At 49.8% G+C, this 14,252-nt stretch overlaps 1 protein-coding gene across 1 annotated transcript in view; it reads left to right on the top strand.

Moving 5' to 3' along the window:
* Positions 1 to 8,036: 8,036 nt before the first annotated feature.
* The window catches only part of abcc9 (ATP-binding cassette, sub-family C (CFTR/MRP), member 9), a 32,605-nt gene continuing 26,389 nt past the window's right edge, over positions 8,037 to 14,252 (top strand). Inside the window, 9 exon segments of the mRNA XM_084701292.1 lie at positions 8,037 to 8,114; positions 9,347 to 9,518; positions 10,043 to 10,184; positions 11,400 to 11,521; positions 11,602 to 11,768; positions 12,055 to 12,297; positions 12,708 to 12,893; positions 13,787 to 13,951; positions 14,106 to 14,252. The exon segment at positions 14,106 to 14,252 is cut by the window's right edge and continues 9 nt beyond it. Of these exon segments, the coding sequence (XP_084557418.1) occupies positions 9,371 to 9,518; positions 10,043 to 10,184; positions 11,400 to 11,521; positions 11,602 to 11,768; positions 12,055 to 12,297; positions 12,708 to 12,893; positions 13,787 to 13,951; positions 14,106 to 14,252 (1,320 nt within the window). The 5' untranslated portion in view covers positions 8,037 to 8,114; positions 9,347 to 9,370.

Raw genomic sequence — 14,252 nt, 5'->3', positions numbered from 1 at the left:
GGGAGTATAACCTGTTAGAATGGGGGAAAGAAAAAATAATGTTTGGAGGCTTTGAGGTGGGTCCTGCAGGATTAGAGGCTGAGAGGCGAAGCAGATCAAAGGAGGAGGGGAGCAGTTTAGAGGCTGTGACGCTAACATATTAGAGGCTATGAGATGAGGAGGAGCAGATTAGAGGCTGTGAGGCTGACAGTTTAGAGGCTGTGAGGTGAGAAGGAGCCGATTAGAGGATGTGAGGCTGACAGTTTAGAGGCTGTGAGGTGAGAAGGAGCAGATTAGAGGATGTGAGGCTGACAGTTTAGAGGCTGTGAGGTGAGAAGGAGCAGATTAGAGGCTGTGATGTGAGGAAGAATAGATTAGAGGCTGTAAAGCTAACAGTTTAGAGGCTGCATGGCAGATTAGAGGCGATGAGGTGAACACACACACACCATAACACACATTCACCCTGAACACACACACACCATAACACACATTCACCCTGAACACACATACACAAACTCATCTGGCTCATTACTGAAATACTCATGTTGACCCCTAACCCTGGGAACTCTCTCTCCCTCCCCTTTCACACTCCCCATCTCTCTCTGTTCTTATCCAACCCTCCCTCCCCATTTTCAGGACAATATGTTTGTTGTTAATCTAGCTGGACCATGGATTACATGGATTACAAGGGACTGAGAGGATGGAAGAATGGTTCAATGCAATTTCTAAACAATAATACAAAAATATCAAACATATAAAACATGCACATTATACAACAATTGTTTGTTCTTGAGCTTCATCCTGTTTATCTAACGTTTTATTTTCCTCCATATGATGTTGATGTATGTTTGAAACCCTAAACTAGAAATCCCAATCAGAGAGATGAATAGCAGTGTGAAGCGGAACAGACCAATGTTAATATTCAGCTCTGAAACTGATTAGAATCGCATCGCTTAGTTACTGAGTCACCATGCCAACCGCTGGTAGCTGTCACCATGACGTATTGCACTCCTTAAAACTCACAACCCTGTGAGGTATGAGGGTGGGGTGTGAGTGTGTGGGGTGTGAGTGTGTGTCAGAGGGGGGCAATGTGTGTGTGTTTGAGTGGCCATGCCATGCCATGCCAGAGCCAAGGTCATGTTCGTACCATCTGTCACCCCCTAGTCTGTCAGCCCAACCTATCTATCTAGGGTCACCTCTGTCTAGGGTCACCTCTGTCTAGGGTCACCTCTATCTAGGGTCACCTCTATCTAGGGTCCCCTCTATCTAGGGTCACCTCTATCTAGGGTCACCTCCATCTAGGGTCACCTCCATGTAGGGTCACCTCTATCTAGGGTCACCTCTATCTAGGGTCACCTCTATCTAGGGTCACCTCCATCTAGGGTCACCTCTATCTAGGGTCACCCTCATCTAGGGTCACCTCTATCTAGGGTCACCTCCATCTAGGGTCACCTCTATCTAGGGTGAATCTAGCCATCTCTATCTAGGGAAATCTGACATCAAGTAACACACACAAACATACACACAAAGACAGACTGTTCCGATAAACACAAGATATTCGATCAAGTAAGGTCCATTAAACAAGAGGCCTGTGTGAGTCCTGCTGCAGCTACAAGTCACCTGAACCAAGAGAAAATACATTTAGCACAGAGTAACGATATCTTTATCCCAGCCGCTGGGGCTGAACATTTAGGCAGTTATTAAATCATCCTCTTGCATGGCTGGGTTTCCCACAGTAAATAACGCTGACATCCTCATCATCTATCACAGAACCAGCAACCTCCACACGTGTCAAAACAACACAAAGCGATCAGTGTGTTTCAATTACGTTCCTAAATTCAATAAAGCCCAGTTTTTCAGACATGGATTAACCCTAGTCCTGAACTATATACGTTTCAATTGAGATATTGTTTGAATTATTCTATTACTTTCGGACCAGGAAGGTTGCCATGTCTGGGAAACTGGGCCTAACTGTTAAAAAAGGCCCGCGGCCATCTCTGTTCGTCCTTAATCCGAACACAGAAGAGTGCGTTCGATGCTTAGTGGGCCTTTGAATGACAAAACATGTTCAACACGTCAAGCTGCAGATCCACACACACAATGCACATGAATGTTCTGAACGTGGAGCTCACGGAGTTTGATCACGTTCCAAAGAAATCCCTGACGGAACTCCAGGACACCTGGAGTTTCTTCCGCGGATAAAACGACCTTTCAGACGGCTGGCTTTGTCAGACAGGCTCCGGAGAGCCGCTATCTGATCTAAAGAAGCTGCCTATTAGCTACATAATGTAATTATGTTCAGGTGAATTAATTGTGCGGCAGAGCGTGGAGTCAGGAAAGCCGCACAATGCTGCGCTCACATTAGCTGCAGTATCTGTGTGCCACAATGATTAAAATGGAACTAATTTCCTTAATCCTTGAAATCACAATGCCCTGGAATTACACTCACTTCATTACTGCGTTTGTGGCTGGTTGACACCTAATAACAGGCTCTGTGAAGCAGAACAATCCAATATAAAGTTTATGAATGTTTAATCAGTCTTTCAGATAACCTTCCTGTGATGAAAAATGACGTTTTTCATCATGCGGCCACATTACTGAACTGAGTGTTTCATCAAACACACTCCAGCTCTATATTAAAGCTAATATGCTACACAGTGCTTGGAATATTACGTGAGATGGCAAAAAGGCTTGAGTTTGTGTGATACTGTTTGAACTCTGCACCTCTGATCCTTGATGTTCTGCTGGACGGTCTACATACTCTACTTGTAGGCTATGTCTTGGGGTTAGAAACTACAGGTTTTGGTGATTAGTTCTTTTAAATAATATATAGGCCTATATATTTTACACCAAAAATCTGGAATACGTAACTTACTTTTTGTAAAGCTGTTGGGCGCCCCCTACTGACCAGCACTCGTTATGTACAGCGCGTGGTTCACGTAAAGTCCAGTGGGCGTGTATGGAAGCAAATCAGGGAACACATTCTTTACATTTTCAAATTCAATATAAAGTATTCAATGCCTTTTGCATTTCAAAACATGTCACTTATTGGTTTCCATAGGCGTAGTCTAGAACTTTCCCGAAGCGCTGTCTGTGTTCTCAAATACTTTAGGAGTTGATCTGCCAAATGGTTTTGCAATCGGTTGTGATGCGGAGGAAATATTAAAAAATTATTTAGGGCGGTTTTGTGAGGAGTTGCCGACCAAATCAAAACTATGGACATAGTGTACCACAACTGACCACCAGGTGGCAGTATAAGATAACCTCTGAAAATACACCACGGTGCTGCGGCGGAAACTGAAGAAATACGGCACATAGGCCTATATTTGGTTGAAATAATGTAAGTAGCCTAATTGCTTGTGTGTACTCAGTCCCTATACCCTGGACTAGACCACCGTTTGTACTCCAACACTGTATAAACGGCTCTGTATTAAACGTCGTCAAATCCACCGCAAGCTATGTAAACCGTCCATAAACCTGAACCTGACATATGAACCAAATTCACGCCGGCGAAGACGTATGGTTGCTATGGATACCTGCGTTCATTTTGTTTCAATGTCACCCCCTGTTATTGTTTGACTGAGGTCAGGAGACATACTACACACACATTCTCTCTCACATCTCACACACACACACGTTCTAGTGAGAGCTGTTTAGAGAGGGTCTGTCAGCTCTGAGTGTTTATGATGAGGGCACCTGTACCTTGTGTGTGTATGTATATATGTGTGTATATGTGTGTATATGTGTGTGTGTCCAGCAGCCTGTGTTCCTCCCTGTCTCTCGTCCCTGCGGAGGAGTGGATCTACAGCTGGTTGCCACTTCCTTTTCTGCAGCGCCACAACCTAACGGTCCCCCCCTGGTTCTGCTCTGTTCTCACGCTGAGAACCACAGGATTCCTCTACCCCAGGGTGCCCCCCTCCCAACCCCTCTTCACGGCAACCATCGCCAGGAACATTTGTGATGGGTAATAAGTGGTTCCTGGGGCTGATGATGTCATTGGGAGATAGACCAATGGCTGAGCTCCCCCAGGGCTGCGTCCAATCCCTCCATGTCCTCAGAAACTGACATGGCACCTGGAATGTGATGGGCAGAGACACTGAGATGGCACCTGATCACCAGTGACATAATGAGCTGTTTGACTTAGACAGATAGAGAAATAGGAGAAAAGAGAGAGAGATTGAAGACAGATAGAGGAGAGGAAGGAAGAGATAGGAGAGATGTAGGACAGACAGAGGAGAGGAAGGAAGAGAGATAGGAGAGATGTAAGAGAGATAGGGGAGAGGAAGGAAGAGAGATAGGAGAGATGTAAGAGAGATAGGGGAGAGGAAGGAAGAGAGATAGGAGAGATGTAATAGAGATAGGGGAGAGGAAGGAAGAGATAGGAGAGATGTGAGAGAGACAGAGGAGAGAGACCTTTCACATGTCCTGTGTGTTGTAGATGACGCACTCACCACATGCATACGTGTTGAGCAGCTGTTCCCAGCACGATCTTCAGGCGGTGGGAATCTGGAACGTTCTCAAAGAGCTCTCTCTGACCTCTACCCCTCTTCATCATCCCTCCTCTAAACCCTCCATCCTTCCTTCTACTCTGTTCATCATCCCTCCCTTCTCTGTCACCTCGTCCCAGTAACCCCCGCCCGCGTCACCTCGTCCAGTCCCCGTGGGACTCTGTGATTGGGCACACATAATCCACTTCCTCCTGGGTGTCACAAGGTCATGGGTCAGGGTTCCCCGCTCACTGTTTCCTGGGAGGATCTGGGGGATGTGAACCTCTGCACAGTGTCACACACACACACATGCTGTCACACACACACAGTGTCAGAAAAACAAATAGAAACTTACACACTGTAACACACACACACACTGCGCTACACGCACTGCGCTAAACTCACAGACACACACACAATCCAGGCCCAGTTCTCATGCTGCTGGCTCCCTGGACACTCCTCCGCCCCCACATTGTCACACACTGTCCCCCAGGCGGTCACCCTGCCTGGGCCTGCTACAACCCCGGCCCCAGGCTTCAGTCCGGCCTTGCTGGGCGTGTGTGAGCCCTGCGGAGGGAGGGGGGACTGGCAGGTGGAGGGTTGGTGGAGGGGCGGGGCATGGCATGGCTGGGGGGAAGGTGGAGGGGCAGAGGGTTGGGGGAGGGTGGAGGGGCAGAGGGTTGGGGGAGAGTGGAGGGGCAGAGGGTTGGGGGAGGGTGGAGGGGCAGAGGGTTGGGGGAGGGTGGAGGGGCAGAGGGTTGGGGGAGGGTGGAGGGGCAGAGGGTTGGGGGAGTGTGGAGGGGCAGAGGGTTGGGGGAGGGTGGAGGGGCAGAGGGTTGGGGGAGTATGGAGGGGCAGAGGGTTGGGGGAGGGTGGAGGGGCAGAGGGTTGGGGGAGTGTGGAGGGGCAGAGGGTTGGGGGAGGGTGGAGGGTGGAGGGGCAGAGGATTGGGGGAGTGTGGAGGGGCAGAGGGTTGGGGGAGGGTGGAGGGGCAGAGGATTGGGGGAGTGTGGAGGGGCAGAGGGTTGGGGGAGGGTGGAGGGGCAGAGGATTGGGGGAGGGTGGAGGGGCAGAGGGTTGGGGGAGGGTGGAGGGGCAGAGGATTGGGGGAGGGTGGAGGGTGGAGGGGCAGAGGGTTGGGGGAGGGTGGAGGGGCAGAGGATTGGGGGAGGGTGGAGGGTGGAGGGGCAGAGGGTTGGGGGAGTGTGGAGGGGCAGAGGGTTGGGGGAGGGTGGAGGGTGAAGGGGCAGAGGGTTGGGAGAGTGTGGAGGGGCAGAGGGTTGGGGGAGGGTGGAGGGTGGAGGGGCAGAGGGTTGGGGGAGTGTGGAGGGGCAGAGGATTGGGGGAGTGTGGAGGGGCAGAGCTGCAAACCTGGTTCTGTCAGCACCCATCACCCACACTTGGAAGGACTTGTTGTGTGTATGTGTGTGTGTTGCACTGGAGTAGCCCTGAGCTCCCTTACTCATGCACAAACTGTACTGTCACATGACCAGGAGTCTGCACACTGTACTGTCACATGACCAGGAGTCTGCACACTGTACTGTCACATGACCAGGAGTATGCACACTGTATTGTCACATGACCAGGAGTCTGCACACTGTACTGTCACATGACCAGGAGTCTGCACACTGTACTGTCACATGACCAGGAGTGTGCACACGTACAACTCAGCGGTTACAGCACGCCACTGCACATCAGCATATCACAATGAATACATGATTATTATGACATCATTCACACACACTGGGCCATGCAGGGCTTGTTCAGGCAGCCATCTTTCAGATCCCAGATAAAAGCTGTTCTGAGGAAAAAACATTAACGTTTATTCTGGGATTCCCTAATCCTTTTTTTTATTCCTCCAGCCTCCCTCTCTCTCCCCCCAGCCTCCTTCTCTCTCCCCAGCCTCCCTCTCTCTCCCCCTAGCCTCCTTCTCTCTCTCCCCAGCCTCCCTCTCTCTCCCCAGCCTCCTTCTCTCTCCCCAGCGTCCCTCTCTCTCTCCCCAGCGTCCCTCTCTCTCTCCCCAGCGTCCCTCTCGCTCTCTCCCCCTATAGGCTCCTTCTCTCTCCCCTCAGCCTCCCTCTCTCTCCCAGCCTCTCTCTCCCAGCCTCTCTCTCCCAGCCTCTCTCTCTCCCTTGTATTTGAGCTTGCCCCCCTTCTCATGTGTGTGTGTGTGTGTGTGTGTGTGTGTGTGTGTGTGTGTGTGTGTGTGTGTGTGTGTGTGTGTGTGTGTGTGTGTGTGAGTGAGAGAGTGATCTTCATCACCAAGCACCCTGCTGTTATGGGAAAAATATATGACCATATGGTATTATGGGATGTTATAAGATCTTCACCATCCTGATCAGAAGAGATTCTGCAGAGACGGTCTGGACCAGGTGACGCTCCTTACTGCTCCTCTTTAACCTGGAGGAGGAGAGAGAGAGAGAGGGGGGGGGGGGAGAGGGGGAGGGGGAGAGGGGGAGGGGGAGAGAGGAGATAGATATTATGGAAGTATTTGGCACACACACATGGATACATACTTGCACCTTGTGAATTAAGTAAATAACACGACCATACCTATATTGAACGGCGTCTGTGACCCCAACGACTGACGTGGACAGCAGTCACGTGGTTTTGTTGTCTATGCATTCCTCTATCACAACCAAATACACACCGACCTTTATGAATCATTTATAAACGCTAGCTTTAAAGAAAGACACATATTGGCAAACGTCTCCATCGCTCTACGGGTGACCTACATTCTCGTACTTGATTATATCCCGTCATGTGTGATTTCTCTGCAGAACGCCAACCGTTTCACCCGTGCACGGTGACATCCCAACGCTGCTGCTGAAACGCGCATCTGCACGGCGCCGTCCGCTATACAACCAACACCAACCCGAGAGAATCAATGTCTGCACGAGAGAAGACGTTCCTCAGCGGAGATAGGACATATTCAAAACACTGACAACCGGCCAGGGAACCCGTGCGTCACGACTACAAGAACAAAACCGCCTCCGGTATGTTACCAAGACGATGCTATTCTCACCTTCCTACTGTGATGTTTCATCTAGTTAGTGAAATCAAAGGACACAGCGAGCGTCTTTTGTCCTTTAACATTGCTATAAATCCGCGTTCGGGAAGGTATTTGGTGACAAGAGCAATTTAGGCTTTAAGCAGTGTAACAGCGTTCTGAATCCTCCTTGTGTTCCTAACGTATTAGACTACCGGATGAAGTGTACATTGTTTGTGTAGATTACATCCCCGATGACCCAACACCAAAGCCTCCGGGAGCGTTGTTCTGACCCCGAGGTTCATCATATCAACACAGGGAACACGTGCCAATCACGGTCCACCGTACCACCCTTTAAACAATCTGACATGGTCAAATACGCCTAGGCTACTATTGGATGCGGGTTTATCATAATAAATACTTGGGTGCACCTTGCTCGTGTTGCCGGTGGAACACATGCTGCCGGTAACCACAGAGTTAGGGAAGTTTAACCCCACCGACAGACTTGGGTAAGTTTGGAAACCCGATAGGGGGGTGCAGTATGCGCAGTTGATGCACCACGGCTAAAAATAACCATCTCTCACTGAACACTGGCGCGTATACACCAGGCAAACGGAATGAACAAGCGCAAATAAGAACTTTTTTTTATTTATTTCGTGGTAAGATGTCCCTTTCTCGATTTCTAACTGATTCAGCCTTGTAGTAATAACAACATAGCCTGGTGTTAGGGTTAGGGTTAGGTGTTTTGTACGTTTGACGCTTTGCAACAAAAGTTTTTAAGCCGTTAAAAGTCCCGCTGTGTTAAAAGAACGCTGGACTGACCAGACTTATTATTGAGACAGTATGTTGTAGTTGTCTATAGCCTATTGTTTAGATTTAGCAGAGGTTAGGCTAAAACGGCTTAAAGGCTTTTTTTTAAGTGCATGTCGTGTTTTACACTTGAGAGATTATTCACTAGTTTGTTTTTATAACAAATCATCTCTTGAATATTTCTGCTGTTGGAAGCACGAGCTAAACCAGACACATTTACTCTGCATTTAGAAGTGTATACGATAACATACAGCGATAAGAAAGGTTTTGACTGGATGTTGACATTAGGTAGCAAAAGAGTGTTTACAGCAATGTAAGGATGACAGGTGTGTTAACAGTAACAAATGGTGATGAGCAGGTTACATGAGGGGACAGACAGGTGTATATTCAGCTGGTGATGAGCTTACTGAGCTAGGTACAGGCTGCAGGTTCAAATCCCCCTGTATTGTTAGGATAAAGGCATCTGCTAAATGAGCACATTGTTGTTTTAAGTTCAGGTTGGTGCTCCGGGCGTATTTGAAGCCCTCTGTGACATTGCTTTTAAAAGGGCTTTAGCCTACAAATACAATTAGATTTGATTGTGATTGTTATTATTCAATGGTGGCCAGAAGATCAACAAAGAACCCTGGGGTCAAAGGTGTAGAACTGGCTGTACAGTCAGGTCATCAGTCAGGTCATCAGTCAGGTCATCAACCTGACACTCGTAAATATCACTACAGGTTGTCAGGAATAACACCTGGACATTGTAACGTCAATAACTGCAGAACTCCACACTTAGAGCGAGATATCTTCCACCAAGCTTCTGTCCTGTCTGCCTGTCTGCCTGTCTGTCTGCCTGTCTGTCTGTCTGTCTGTCTGTCTGTCTGTCTGTCTGTCTGTCTGCCTGTCTGCCTGTCTGCCTGTCTGTCTGTCTGTCTGTCTGTCTGTCTGTCTGTCTGTCTGCCTGTCTGCCTGTCTGTTCGTCACTCAAACCCTTCAATCAGTAGTCATCTTTTGCCTCACTAGGACTGGCCAGTGGTTTAAACTGACAAGATTCTGTCCACTGACGTATCTCCTTCCCACCTCATGCCCCTCCCCCTAGGCTTGCCTGGACCAATCGTGTGGCATGGCACTCTCCTTCTGTGGTAACGATGTGAATAAGAGTGCTTATGGGGTGGAGAAGGGCGTTCTGAACAACGGCTGTTTCGTTGACGCCCTCAACCTGGTCCCTCATGTCTTCCTCCTCTTCATCACCTTCCCCATCCTCTTCATCGGTACGCTCAGACAGGTTACCATGGCATCACAACCTACATTTATGTGTCTGTGTCCGCCCCCCCCCACACACACACACACACACACACATACACACACACACCGGGGTAAAGGAAGATCATTAGACAGTGTTGGACTGTGTTTCTCAGGGGGTTGGTATTGTTTGGGGGGTTTTCCCGGTGCATTTTGCCAAACCCTATTTCTTATGTATCTGATGTGGATATTGTGCTCCCTCTGTACCTACTGTGCTCCTGTACCTGCTGTGCTCCCCCTGTACCTACTATGCTCCTGTACCTGCTGTGCTCCCCCTGTACCTGCTGTGCTCCTGTACCTGCCTGGCTGCTGTATCTGCTGTGCTCCTGTACCTGCCTGGCTGCTGTACCTGCCTGGCTGCTGTACCTGCCTGGCTGCTGTATCTGCTGTGCTCCTGTACCTGCTGTGCTCTTGTACCTGCTGTGCTCCCCCTGTACCTGCCTGGCTGCTGTACCTGCCTGGCTGCTGTACCTGCTGTGCTGCTGTGTCCCAGGCTGGGGCAGTCAGAGCTCCAAGGTCCAGATCCACCACAACACATGGCTCCACTTTCCTGGACACAACCTGCGCTGGGTCCTCACCTTCTCCCTGCTCTTCATCCACGTGTGCGAGATTGCCGAGGGCATCGTGTCCAACAAGTAAGATCAAGAGATCACAGGTTCAATTCCCTCTCTGTTCTGTATGTTGCTTTGGAACAAAGTGCTTGCTAAAAGAACACATGATTAGGATTAATTAATAATAAGACATATTTCAGTATCAGCACTGTACAACACATGACACATGTGAATACAACCTCTTCCTCAGTTTAAGATATTTATATATTTGATGTATTTGCTTTTAACTAAATTATGTCACCTTCCAACCTATTGTTTAATATCAAAAGTCCATAATGTAAGAGTGGAGTGTCCTTACATTTTCGCCTTAAGAACAAAAACAACATTACTGATAATACATGACTGTATCTTCAAACTAAAGTAGTGTAGCCTGAAGGGAAACATTGTCAACCATTCAACCATTCAACCCTAACCCAACCATTCTAACCCTAACCCTAACCCAACCATTCTAACCCTAACTCTAACCCAACCATTCTAACCCTAACCCTAACCCAACCAATTTAACCCTAACCCTAACCCAACCATTCTAACCCTAACCCAACCATTCTAACCCTAACCCTAACCCAACCATTCTAACCCTAACCCTAACCCAACCATCCTAACCCTAACCCTAACCCAACCATCCTAACCCTAACCCTAACCCAACCATTCTAACCCTAACCCAACCATTCTAACCCTAACCCAACCACCCTAACCCTAACCCTAACCCAACCATCCTAACCCTAACCCTAACCCTAACCCTAACCCAACCATCCTAACCCTAACCCTAACCCAACCATTCTAACCCTAACCCTAACCCAACCATCCTAACCCTAACCCTAACCCAACCATCCTAACCCTAACCCTAACCCAACCATTCTAACCCTAACCCTAACCCAACCATCCTAACCCTAACCCTAACCCAACCATTCTAACCCTAACCCAACCATCCTAACCCTAACCCTAACCCAACCATTCTAACTCTCCAAAGTTCCTGCCCCCATTATCTGTTCTTCTGTTAATTTTGAACATTTTGAACAAGGTGAGTTATGTGCTTATTAAAGTAGAATGAGGACACATAATTAAGGATGCGTTTCTTTAGGCAATTTTAACATTTTAGTAAAATTCTAACCACATTCTAACCAAAAACTGTGAGGATTTAGGGTGGGTATTATAATAATAATAATGTATTTTAGATAACAAGTCAACTGTACACAAATAACTAGTCTTATCCGTGTGTGTGTCCCTGTCTTGTGTCAGTGAGATGAGCACAAACCACCTGCACCTGTTCATGCCTGCGTTCATGGGCTTCATAGCAGCAACCACCTCTCTGGTGTACTACCACAACATAGAGACCTCCAACTTCCCCAAGCTACTGCTGGGTAAGACACACACACATGCTAACACACACACACATAGACGTCCTATCTTTTACCAGTGACACTCCCTCCTGCCTCCCCAGCCCTGTTCATCTACTGGGTTCTGGCCTTCATCACCAAGTCCATCAAGCTGTGGAAGTTTGCAGAGCTGGGCATCAGCATCCAGCACCTGCGCTTCTGCATCACGGCACTGCTGGTGCTCCTGTACGGACTGCTGATGGCTGTGGAGGTCAATGTCATCAGGGTCAGGGTGAGTCAGCACTTCCTGGTTCAAAGGCCGTACAGTGGCGGAAACAGGAAGTAGTTTGTCGAGTGTTTCCTTGGAACGGTGTGGAGCTGTGGGAACATGTTTGTGTGTCTAACTGTGTGTGTGTGTGTGTGTGTATCCTCTCTTGTGTGTGTGTGTGTGTGTGTATCCTCTCTTGTGTGTGTGTGTGTGTGTGTGTGTGTGTCTAACTGTGTGTGTGTGTGTGTGTGTATCCTCTCTTGTGTGTGTGTGTGTATCCTCTCTTGTGTGTTTGTGTGTGTGTGTGCAGAAGTACGTGTTCTTCTCCAACCCCCAGAAGGTGAAGCCACCAGAGGACCTCCAGGACCTGGGAGTACGCTTCCTGCAGCCCTTTGTCAACCTGCTGTCCAAGGCCACGTACTGGTGGATGAACCAGCTGGTGATGGGAGCTCACACCAGGCCCATAGAGCTGAAGAAGATCGGCAAGCTGCCCATCGCCATGAGAGCCCTCACCAACTACCTCCGACTGAAGGATGTGTACGAGGAGCAGAGGGTGAGGAGCAGAGAGGAGGAGGAGAGGGGGAGGAGGGGGGAGGAGTAGGGAGGAGGAGTAGGGAGGAGGAGAGGGGGAGGAGGGGGAGAGGAGCAGGGAGTAGGAGAGAGGAGGAGGAGAGGGGGAGGAGCGGGGGAGGAGCAGGGAGGAGGAGAGAGGAGGAGGAGAGGGGGAGGAGCGGGGGAGGAGCAGAGGGTGAGGAGGGTGGGAGTAGTAGAGAGGAGGAGGGGGGTAGGAAGGGGGGAGTAGTAGAGAGGAGGAGGGGGGTAGGAAGGGGGGAGTAGGAGAGAGGAGGAAGGGGGTAGGAAGGGGGGAGGAGCAGAGAGGACTGAAGGGGGTGGGCTGTGATGAAAGCATGAGGAGTGTTTGGGTGGAGAGGAAGTTGATCATTCTTAACCCCCCCCCCCCAGAGGGCGGAGGAGCCCGAGCGCGCCCCCTCCATGTGGAGGTCCATGTACCAGGCGTTCGGCCGGCCCATCCTCCTCAGCAGCACCTTCCGCTACCTGGCCGACCTGCTGGGCTTCGCTGGGCCGCTCTGCATCTCTGGCATCGTCAGCAACCTGGCCAACCAGACGGTCACCACGCGCTCAGACCAGGTCTGGGGAGGGGGAGTGTGTGTGTGTTGGGGGAGGGTGTGTGTGTGTGTGGGGTGGAGTGTGTGTATGTGTGTGTGGGGTGTGTGTGTGTGTTCCAATGGAATGTGGTGAGCTAGCTACATTGCAGAAGGTGTTATGTATTTGATCTGCTACATACACACACCTCATCCTCACACACACAGAAAGATGAGCCTGAGAGTGTATCCGTGCTGTAGAGCGCAGATGACTGGAGCGCTCTGTCATCTCTGCCCCGCGCAGACATCACAACTTCGTCAGACATCTTGTGAAGCTGGCGCCTGCTTATTAGCATGCACACACACACAAACACACACACACATCTCTCTCTCTCTCTCTCTCTCTCTCTCTCTCTCTCTCTCTCTCTCTCTCTCTCTCGCGCGCGCTCTCTCTCTCTCTGTGTATCTCTCTATGTGTATCTCTCTCTCTCACACACACACACACTCAGTGACCTCAATGTCTGCCTCTCTTCAAGTTGTCACCTCTGGAATTCTGGGTGGTCGAGTCTGACCAATCATGACTCACTTCCACTGTGATGTCACTGAGGCGTTGGCGACAGATCTGTGCTGGTTGCCATGTCAACACAGACAGCGCTAACGAGATTAGCCAATTTTGTTATCAGGCATCACCCTTCACACCTACACAGTGTGTGTGTGTGTGTGTGTGTGTGTGTGTGTGTGTGTGTGTGTTGTGAAAGGGTGAGGGGTGGCGCCCTGCAGAGCAGACGTACATTTCTAAGTGACATGGAAAATTCCGGAGTCATTCTGTCAGCAGCTGTCCAGAACACACCAGGCCTGGTATTTGTCACAGCCTGCTCTAACCCTGCCACATCTGTGTGTTGGTGTTTGTATGGTGTGTGTGTGTGGTGTGTGTGACAGGACTTTGTAGATGGGATGTACTTCATGCCGGTCACCCAGCTCCTGAGACACAGCTCTGTCCTGGCGGTTCTCCTGTTCCTCGCTCTGGTTCTCCAGAGAACCTTCCTGCAGGCCTCCTACTACGTCACCATAGAGACCGGCATCAACCTCCGCGGTGCCCTCCTTGTGAGTGAAGCCTTGAGGGAAATGTAGGATGACTGGTTGTGTCGTCAGCATGGTTCCTGTGCTGTACTGCTTCAACCACTCAAGCAGATCGAACATCCAGACCATGACTTCTGCCCTCTGAACTCTGACCTCTGCCCTCTGAACTCTGCCCCAGGCTATGATCTACAACAAGATTCTGCGCCTGTCCACCTCCAACATGTCCATGGGGGAGATGACTCTGGGCCAGATCAACAACCTGGTCGCCATAGAGACCAACCAGCTCATGTGGTTCCTGTTCCTTTGTCCCAACTTGTGGGCCATG

The sequence above is a fragment of the Hypomesus nipponensis genome, chromosome 7, assembly GCF_054491055.1.
Source record: "Hypomesus nipponensis isolate SF chromosome 7, ASM5449105v1, whole genome shotgun sequence".
In the NCBI taxonomy this organism is placed as follows: Eukaryota; Metazoa; Chordata; class Actinopteri; order Osmeriformes; family Osmeridae; genus Hypomesus; species Hypomesus nipponensis.
This window is presented reverse-complemented; position numbering and strand designations above follow the sequence as displayed.